This window comes from Daucus carota, chromosome 8 (assembly GCF_001625215.2).
Source record: "Daucus carota subsp. sativus chromosome 8, DH1 v3.0, whole genome shotgun sequence".
Lineage (NCBI taxonomy): Eukaryota > Viridiplantae > Streptophyta > Magnoliopsida > Apiales > Apiaceae > Daucus > Daucus carota.
The window spans coordinates 31444871-31455497 of record NC_030388.2 but is presented as its reverse complement, the minus strand read 5'-3'; the positions used below and the strand labels follow the sequence as shown (position 1 = coordinate 31455497).

The window sequence follows — 10627 nt, the reverse complement described above, 5'->3', positions numbered from 1 at the left end:
CGGGAGGCAGCTGAGGTATACCTAATAAACCTGTTGGAAGATATTAAGGTTGTGTTCATCTCATGGAATAGAATGAGGGCAGAATGGAATGAAACTACATGGACAAGTTTTATGAAGATCGGAGAAAGTATAAAGTAATAATGATTAAATATGAGTGAGTTAAAAAATTTCATGAAGAAGATGCTAAGAAAAAATGATGAAATAGAATCAACATTCCTTTCAAAACATGTGGGTTAGATTTTTAGTTGAAATAGTTAAAATGGAATGATTGAAAGAATAAAAATAATAAACAATTTCACTAATCACTCCCAATTTATAATGCAAATTTCATTCCATTCTCTCCACATTCCATTCCATCCAAGTGAACACAGCCTAACTTGTGCGCTATTCATTCTAAGTGTGTGACAAACATGTCTAAAGACATTCAGCTGGCCAGGAGGATCCGTGGGGAGCGTGCTTGAGTTGTTTATTTTCGTTACACATATTGGTTAAGTTCGTCGATAGTTATTTTCAAGAACAGGCAGAGTAATTGAGATATTAGTTGTTTCCCGGCAAGTCAAAGAGTCTGAAGCCTAATTTCTCTTTTTGTTCCTCTTCACATAACGAATGCAGTGCCCTCATCAACAATTTAAACTACTTTTAAAAACTCGATTACGTGTGCATGCTTGTGTCCATATAAATTTATGTTTCATTACATGTATGCACATACATTATTGTGCATAATTTTAGCTTATGAGTTGAAAAGGTTGCATCAATTTTCTAATACCAAATTCTTTAAAAAATGTAACAGGTCAATGTAAGTTAATTGCCTCAACTTGCGACTATTATAGAATTCTTTTTTTGAAACCAAATTCTTTATAAAATGTAACATGTCAATTTAAGTTAACTACCTCAACTAAGGATTGTTATAAAAACACATGCAATCATATGGGAAGAAGAAAATAAGCAGGGCCAACTTCTTTACAGAATGTACACATGAAAATTTAATAAATTGATCATGATTTCATGAGTCATTAAGATTTTTAGTGACTATTAAAAAATTAGTATAAAATTAAAAAGTAGAATCGAAATGAAAAATATACATTAATTTTTAGGGAAAAATAAATTTTTTTACCATCAAACTTATTATTTATTTAGAAACCTACCACTGAACTATTAATTTTTTTTTTCACTAATGTTAGGTTCTGATTTTTTTTGTCACTAACATTAGGTTCGGATTTGATTATTAACACTATGTTATTCTTTTTAATATTATTAAAATATAGTGGTAGTATGCAGTATAATGGTGATATGATATGTGTCTATATCTCTATATTTAGTACCCCACATGTGTCCTAGGTAGGTTTAATAAGAATAATTAGGTCGTTTGTATTTTTGTGTTTTTTCTTCATGCGTATCTTAAAAAACTCCCTGATGACCCCATATGAAAGAAAATGTTATCATAGAGTTATGTTTAATTTTATTATTTAATAAACAAAAGACAAACTTAACAATAACGCAATATGCATGATGCATCCCAGACACGCAGGGTATGCGGTGGAATCCAGCAAATCAGCGAGTGTAGCACATCACAGAGTACTTTAATTTTCGTTAATTTTTCATTAAAATTGAAATTATAATAAATTTGAATGATAAATTCCACTTTCAACTCTGCATTTGAATTACTCCCTCAATGCTCTCTTACCAAAATCTTTCTTTTATTGAATTAAGTAAAATAAATTGATTATTTCTAAAATATAATCTTTTTATAATCTTACAGATTATAATCACCTGTCAGGAAAAAAAAAAGAATGAACGGGAACATGATTATAATGATTTTGGATCTTGGGACTTTATTAGTCTTGCTTTAAAACACATGACACACAACTTGACTTCAAAAAAATCATACGATTATTATTAAAAAAAACACAAGCAAAAACGCTAGGTGAATCATAAAATTTGATATTCAACTTTCTTGAACTGTCAAATTGTTTAGTACTTCGGTTCAAAAGTTTTGTTTCAAAAGTTCAACAAAACAAAATTCAGAATCAATCTGTTCGGTAGAGGGAATACAAGTATACAACCCCAAAATACAACCATATCAAAATATTCTGATGATAAAACAAGAGATCAATATTGATGGGATCTAGTCTGACAAATGTTTTGATTATTAACGCAAGTTTCTGAATTGTATACAACATTGCATGCAGCAGAATATGTGACCAAACTCGAAAAATGAGTAAGCTGAAGAGACAAAGAAGATACAATGGAGAGCCGAAAATCAAAGATTTTTAACAACAATAATAGTGATTCCGGTTTGTGTTTCACCATATCAAATTTCAATTACCCTTCAACACGTTATTATGTGATATAAGAAAAGCGGCTAATTTTGATCGCATATATTTTCGACGGTAATAGTTCGAAGTTAAAAGTGACGACGAGACTTAGTCAAATTAGAGACCTGTTGAAAAAATCCGTCAAAATTGTGGACTATTTTTAACCGCTTATAAGCCATTCACTTCTGTCCCTCCAAAATTTGAGCGAAGGTTTTCCAGCCTAGTCCCAGTCGAAAATACTCACGGTCGAAAATAAATTGAAGACGGGAATTTTGCCTTTTGTTTCTGAAAAAAAGTTTAGCGTGAAAACATTATTTTTGACCAAATTTGCTCGAATATAAAAGTTCAACCGGATAGTTACTCTTTTTTCTTTTTTTTTTGAATAAGGATAGTTACTCTTTTTGATCATCCCAATCGCTACACTTTCGACTAAGAGGTTGTTTGATAAAACTGAATAAAAAATGCTGAGTCATTAAATTTGCTGAATACACTGAATGAAGAATTTACCTGAATGAAAAATTTACTGAAAGAAATTTATTGTTTGATAACAATCATATTAAAATATCTGAATGCCAATATATTTATCATTTTACCCTTATATTTCCAACATACATCATAAATCATCCAAAATTATAACAAATATAATTTTATTCAAAATTATAAAAAAAGTATAATCTTATCCAAAATTATAAAAATTACAAAAATGTAAATCATCCGAAATTATTAAAAAATTATAATTTTGGATAAATTTTTATAATTTTGGATGATTTATGATGTTAAATTTTTTATAATTTTTATAATTTTGGAATTTTATCCATAACTATAATTTCAAAATTATATTTTTAAATTTTTATCTAAAACACATCATAAATCATCCAAAATTTTTATCCAAATCATAAAAAAATTAATCCAAAATTATAAAAATCATCCAAAATTTTTATAATTTTATATATTTATAGCCCATATCAAGATTAATCAATTCTTTATTTTTTTAAAGAAAAGTGAAGAAAAGTGACGGGTATCTGATAACACACTGTTAAAGCAGCTAGCATAAACGCAGGATGGGTGAAAATAAAGGGTTGAGTTTGAGGGTATACATTGGAAAACCCTATTCAGAGGCTCTCTTACCCACTAAGCGAGAGTCCACGCTCTTATCCAATAAGTATGTTTTGGTTTCATTAAGCACGTTTGATAATCTGTTAAAAAAATTAAATCTCTGACCGAATAAGTAAAATGGCTATTAAGAGGCTATTAAGAGTTATCAAACACCCCCTAAGACTATCGAAGTTGTATTTTGACCGTTTCTGACTGAAAAAATATATATATATTCGACTATCTCTAATCAAAATTAGCCGTCTAATTCAACAATACCTAAAGTGTTTAGTTATATCATAGTAATAATTTAGTATTTCCTTATTACCAAGTGCCACAAAATTTTGCCTATATATAGTCAGATAAATGCATCACAAAATAAAAAAAATTATTCTGCAGTGGTTTCATAAGCGTTGTGTATTTGATTAATTAATTTAGCTAATCATTGTGATGATCATCGTCACCCATCATCAGAAATTCTGCATATATACACAAGTAATGTAACAACAGGTTCAGTGAAGATATATTCAAGTAAATAACCTCAGTTAACTAACAAATTAATTCGTCACGGAAAAGGAAAAATTAAAAATTAACTGTTAACTCACAAACTTGAAATTCTGGTTTTGTTCTACAACCCTCTTCATTGTTTCTAAAGGCAAGAGTATCAAGATTTGCTTCTGCTTTGTACTCCCTCTGTCCCATTTTATGTGACCCTTATTCCTTTTTGGGACGTCCCAAAAAGAATGAACCTATCATACTTACTATTTTTGAACACTACTTTTCACTATTACACCCACTACTTTCTTCCACTATCTCCATTCTATAATAATATAAACACTATTACACCCACTATCTTCCTCCACTATCTCAAATCTATTATTAAATATTGATAGGTCCCACAACTTTACTCACTTTTCAACTAAACTTACTACCTTTTTCTTAATCTCCGTGAAAGTCAAAACAGCTCACTCAATATGGGACGGAGGGAGTATTGCACAGCACCTTGGATTTTCTGAAGGCAGGCCTGTTGCAGCCTGCAAACTTTTATTCAAACACACATTAGTCTATAACCATTTATTCAAACACATATTACACAACAGTAGGCGTACCTTGCACATGCTTCTACGCTAGTTTTATTATTATAATACTAATTTCTATACCTATTAGTTATAAATTATCAAAAAATTATCCAAACAGAAGAATGAAAATTTATTGTTCAATTATACGTGACTTCTTACCTATAAGCAGTAACTAACTTCTTTTAAACCAGGTCGAACCGCCCCAAATAACATCGAATAGTACATTCTTTATCGCTTTATGGGGCGGGCTTGGTAGATCTACACAGTTCCCAGGGAGACATAGGAGCGGCCTGAATTATATTTTAGTATAAATTTATTTAACTCAGCTCAACTTGCAGTTGCTATAAAACAAACACAGCCACATGGGAGAAGAAAATAAGAAAAAGTTGCATCAAATTTCAAGGCCAAACTCTTTATAAAATGCACAGAGGACAATTTAGTGAATCATATGATTCCGCATGGCTATTAAAAAAAACTTATTTGTCTCATGTGCATCATAAAAAACTTATTCGTCTCATTGTGCATCTCCATGTTTCGTTCACACTAATCGAACGTCCAAGCTCAAATCAATATTTTAATATAAACTTAAATTATAATAAATAATATGTTCCACTTTGAAGTAGTCTTACTCCCTCAGTGACCTTCTACCAAACTCTTTTGCCAATATTTCCCAGCCATCCTTTCTTTTTGACTTCTTAGAGAAGTATGGCAGATGCTGTGCTATCTTTTGCAATTGAAAACCTTGGTAATTTTCTTGTGCACCAGGTTAACATACGAATAGGAGTTAGAGATGATATAGGCTGGCTCAAAGAAGAGTTAGGCTTCCTCCAGGCTTCCGTAAATCGTGCAGAATCAAGGCAAGAAGATGAAATCCGTCTATGGATAAGCACTGTCAGAGATGTTGCCAATGAAGCCGTGGATATACTGAAGAGATTTCAGGATGGACAAGCGAGTCTGGAACAAGGTCATATGGATAGATTTCTCAACTGTATTTGCATCTGCAAGAAAGAAGCTCAGCTTTATGACATTGGCAACAATATCGAGTCACTCAAGAAAAAGATCGGTGTGATCAAGGAGAGGCGACTCGAGTATGGAATAGACAATATTTTAGCCGGTCCAGATGTAAAACAGAAAGAGAGAACCTTAATAAGAACAAGTGCCATTGATAAACAGGTGGATGTGGTTGGTTTCAAGGACGATATTCAAAAGTTGATGAAAGAACTTAATAGCGAGGATCCGGCCCTTAAAATCATTTCCATTCATGGAATGGGGGGATTGGGCAAGACTTCACTTGCCACCAAGTTGTACAACTCTAACGAGTTGAGAGATTTTGGCACCCGTGCTAAAGTTTGTGTCTCCGGAGAATATACCATCAAAGATGTCCTTAAGAGGATAGTAAAGTCTTTCAAGGGACCTGAGCACGAACAATATATGTCAAACATGGATGAGCATGACTTGCTGCAGTACCTGTCAAAGTTACTCCAGAATCAAGGTTGCTATTTGGTACTTATTGATGATATATGGGATATAAACGCTTGGAGCCAGATCAAAACTGCATTTCCAAACCAGGACAACGGTAGTAGGATTATCATTACCACGAGAAACAAGAAAGTAGCAGAGACTGTAGATAACAAAGGTTTAGCCTATCAACTTCGTTTCTTGAGGGAAGAGGAAAGCTGGGAATTGTTCTGCAAGACAGCACAACCAACCGACCAGTTGGAGAACTTAGGAAAGGAGATGGTTGGTAAATGTCGAGGTTTACCACTTGCAATTGTGATACTGGGCGGCCTTTTATTGCACAACAATAGCTATGACTATTGGGCAAAGGTGAAGAAGCATATCTGGAGAAACTTGACGGATGACTCTGTGGATATTGTAGAAATACTCAGCTTGAGTTATAAAGACTTGTCTCCCCAAATGAGAGATTGTTTTCTCTACCTTGCAAGATTCCAAGAAGACCAAATTATTGACGTCGAACGTTTGAAGCATTTATGGATTGCAGAGGAATTCATATCAGAAGATGAAGAAGGAGATGGAGTACTCGTGGAGGATTTGGCCGAGGATTGTCTGAACGAGCTAAGTAATCGCAACTTGATTCAGATTGAGTATTTGCAATTGAATGGGAAAGTTGGCAGTTGCCGGGTCCATGATCTTGTGCGTGAACTTGCCATAAAAAAAGCAAAGGAGCAGAAGTTGTTGGTTATTTTTGATTCAAGTAAACACCAACCAAATCTCATCCATTTATTGAAAGGACAACGGCGTCATGCTATTTATGATGGAACTGGTAAGTACTTGAAATCACTTGAGCAGCATATATTTGATGCTTCATTTTTGCGTTCTCTCCTGCTCGAAGGTTATGAAGATAAAGTGGAATTAAAAGAAATGAAGTTGATTTACACGAGCTTTATAAATCTCAAAGTGCTAGATATGTCGAGTGTAGAATCACATTGGATACCAGAAGAAATAGGGGACTTGGTTCTCTTAAAGTTCTTAGGCTTAATGAGTAATGGCGGTAAAACAGTAGCAGTGCCAACAAGTATAGGCAAGCTGAAAAAGTTACAATCTTTATGGGGTGGGAGCGATGGTAGTTATTACACAGTTCCCAGAGAGATGTGGGAGCTGCCTGAGTTGAGGCATCTGTACTATTTATTCATTGGAATTAGCGGGAGGTTGAATATAGGTAGCCACCAAATAAAACTCCATTCCTTGATAGGTATACAAATGAGGGAATGGGTCAAGATTGATACTGTAAATTTCATTAACCTCAGTACATTACATATGCTAAATATTGATGGAGAAGGTTACTCACTGGAATCACTTTCGTCTTTGAATCTTCTCAAGAGCGTCTACTTAGTGGGTCCTATAAAAGAGTTACGTTTTCTTCCAGATTCAATCATGGATTTGACCCTATGTAACAGTCACTTAAAGGAAGATCCAATGCCTAGCTTGGGAAATTTACCGAATCTTACGGCTCTTGAGTTAGATAGAAGAGTGTACCTTGGAAATAAAATGGTATGTAGTCAAAATGCGTTTCGGAGTCTTCAGATTTTAAGACTAAGAAGTGTCTACAATCTGGAAGAATTGCAAGTCGAGGACGGAACATTCCCTTGCCTCAAAAGTTTTCAAGCACTTGACTGTGAAGAGCTGAAGAAGATTCCTATCCAACTAGAACGTTTCTTGACCGAATTCGGTAAAGGTGAGATGAATAGTTTCTCTCTTATTTTAAACGTCTTTTTTCGATATTGGTAATTTGTTTCTATTTAATTTGAAGTATTTCAATTCCATTTGTGTCGATTAAAGTTTAGGCTTGTAATATATAAGATGCACTTATTTTTCTTTCCTATCAAGATTTCATTATTTTCTTCAATTTCATTATATGGAATATTTGGTGATCAGACATTTAGTATTTGAATTTTGGACGGTATTCAAAGCGATATCTTTCTTTCTATTTAATTATTGCTTGACTGTGTGTATATGATATTATTATAATATGAAAATTTAATTATTTACTAATATTGATTGTTTGTTATTTTCATTATTTGTTTGAAGCCCTCATTTTTTTTCTCCTGAACATGTTCCAAAACTATCATATTTCATAAATTGAATATAGACTATGTTAATATATTTAAAAATAATATAATTTTTTGATAATTATCAATTAATTTATTGTAATCGAATAAAATGTGGATTTTTGAGTTGAGACAAAATGAGTGGGAGGGGCTCCCATGCCATCTGTTACTCACTTACTCCTAGTTTGTTTGTTGTGTTGAGAGTTTGAGCTTGTTTTCTTACCAAACACTTGTAACATTAGCTCAGGTGCGTAGGTTTTACTGCCACTCACTGAAGGCTTCTATATGCATGCTACATAAATTTACAGATGACATAAAAATTGTGACTTTGTGCATGCTACATAAACTTACATTGACATTAAAAGTGTGATTTGGGTTCCTTTCACCAGCCATGCCTAAAGGTTTCATGTTACTTTTAGTTATTCTTTTCGGTGATATTATGAATTATGGGAGGCTTGAAACTAACCATCTTGGGATTGATATTAAATAGGAGTAACAGCTTACAATCAGTTAGTCTTATGCAATAGTATTGATGTAAACCTGGAACTGCCTCGCAGATTCAGCTGCATTATAATGTTCTGCAATCTTTAGATTACTTTAGCGAAACTATCTTTAATATTTCAAGTAGGGCTGAGCATGGTTCGGTTTGGACGGTTTGGAGGTCCAAACCGAACCAAAGCGAAATTTTCGGTTTCGAAAATTAACAACCAAAAGCTATAAAAACCAAACCGAACCGAACCGATTCTTAACGGATCGGTTCGGTTTGGTTTCGGTTCAATACCAAAATATTAAAAATAATTGTACACTTTTATTAAATCATAATAAGTTTAGGTGTTCCCTTTTTTGTCACTTCACAAAATTTATTAAATAAAGGTGAAACTTGTATAACTCTTCGATATAAATAATTTCAGGTGCTACCCTAATACGTTGTTATGAAACAAATAATTTATTTTATTTTAAAAACTAAACAAAATATTTTATTTAAAAAAGAAAAAGATGAAAGGTTGATTATTAATGAAGAATTAATAAAATAAAGATGGAGAAAAAGGAGAAGAACAATTTCAAAAGTAAGAAAAATATCTATAATATTGATCTAACACTTGAACACTTAAATACCTAATTAAATATATAAAAATAATAATTATATAACACATGTGCTAACGGTTCGGTTCGGATATTTCGATCGGTTTGAAGGTGAAAACCGAAACTAAACGGAAAATTTTCGGTTTTCTAATTATCAAAACCAAAACCAAACCAAACCGTTGAGAAACCGAAATATTCGGTTTGGACTGTTTGGATCGGCCGGTTTGGATCGGTTTCGGATAATTATACTCAAGCCTAATTTCAAGTTTCCGAAATAGATTCAACATTGCAACGGACAATATATAGGAACATTTTATTATTCTGTGGGTGATCAAACTCGACAATTGAGTAGAACTAATTGAAGAGGGGAACAAAGAATATACAAATCGAAGAAAATTGACCCTCAAGCCCCATTTTGAAACTTCAACACCCAATTATATATTTAAACATATTCTGAAATATACTTTGACAGAAAAATACCTTAAATTTTAAAACTTTATCATGAGGCCTGCACCTTTTCACAAGAGTTTGTTAAGGTGAAAAAGAGAGTCATGGAAGTTAGACGAAGGCAGGATAATACTAAACCAACTAAGCTTTGCAGAAACCGGATGCATAGCGCTTTCTGAAGACTAAATACAATGTTTGGACAATTTTTTTAAATCTGAAATTTAGCCAGGGACTAAAGCTAGCAAGTAAAATCTGTAAATTGAGTTTCGTCGACCTAAAAAACAGGGATTTTTTAAGTTAGACAAAACTAGTGGGAGGGAGTAATATTTAAGAGCTCCTAACTGTTGGTTTGTTTGTTGTGTTGAGATTTTGAGATTGTTTTCTTGTCCAACAGTTGTAAAGTTTTAAGCTTAGGTTCTGCGGCCACTCACCAAAGGCTTCTATATCTTTATGCACGCCATATTAAATGACATATGACATAAAAATTGTTATTTGGGCTCGTTTCACCAGCCACGCCTAAAGAGTTCATATGAGTCTGAATAAATTAATGGTGTTTTAACTTTTAAGGTGAGTGATATTACGAATTATGGAAGGCTTGAAACTAACCATCTAGGATCGATATTATGAATAACAGCTTACAGTCAGTTATTCTTCTGCATAATATTGATGTAAACCTAGAACTTTCAGCCTTGCGGATTCAGTTGCATTATAATCTTGCTGTGATCCTTAGATTTCTTTTCTGAAACTAGCTTTAACATTGCATGTGAAGTTTCCTCCACATTAAACAGAGCCACTATTAGAGGATAACAAAATGAAAATGCCACTTTTCTGGTTTAGCTAAAGTTCTTTCGTGCTAGTTATGTAAGATCAGGGAAAATATTGCCAGTAAATTCTGCAGATGCCTAGTAATATTTTTACATACTGTTCTATCTTAAATTTGTTTCTGCTTAAGATTGACAGCTTAAATGTTAAGATTTGAACTTAAATCCTGAAGGAAGTAGACTGCCTAACAGGACTAGTATTTTTAACCTTACATTAGAGC

General features: G+C 32.9%; 1 protein-coding gene across 1 annotated transcript; it reads left to right on the top strand.

Annotated features, from left to right (window-relative positions):
- The first annotated feature begins 5100 nt into the window (after window positions 1–5100).
- Window positions 5101–7881, top strand: LOC108198980 (disease resistance protein RPP13). Its single transcript, XM_017366754.2, has one exon. It carries the CDS (start codon window positions 5192–5194, stop codon window positions 7733–7735), a length of 2544 nt encoding a protein of 847 aa, XP_017222243.2. The 5' UTR covers window positions 5101–5191; the 3' UTR covers window positions 7736–7881.
- Window positions 7882–10627: the final 2746 nt, after the last annotated feature.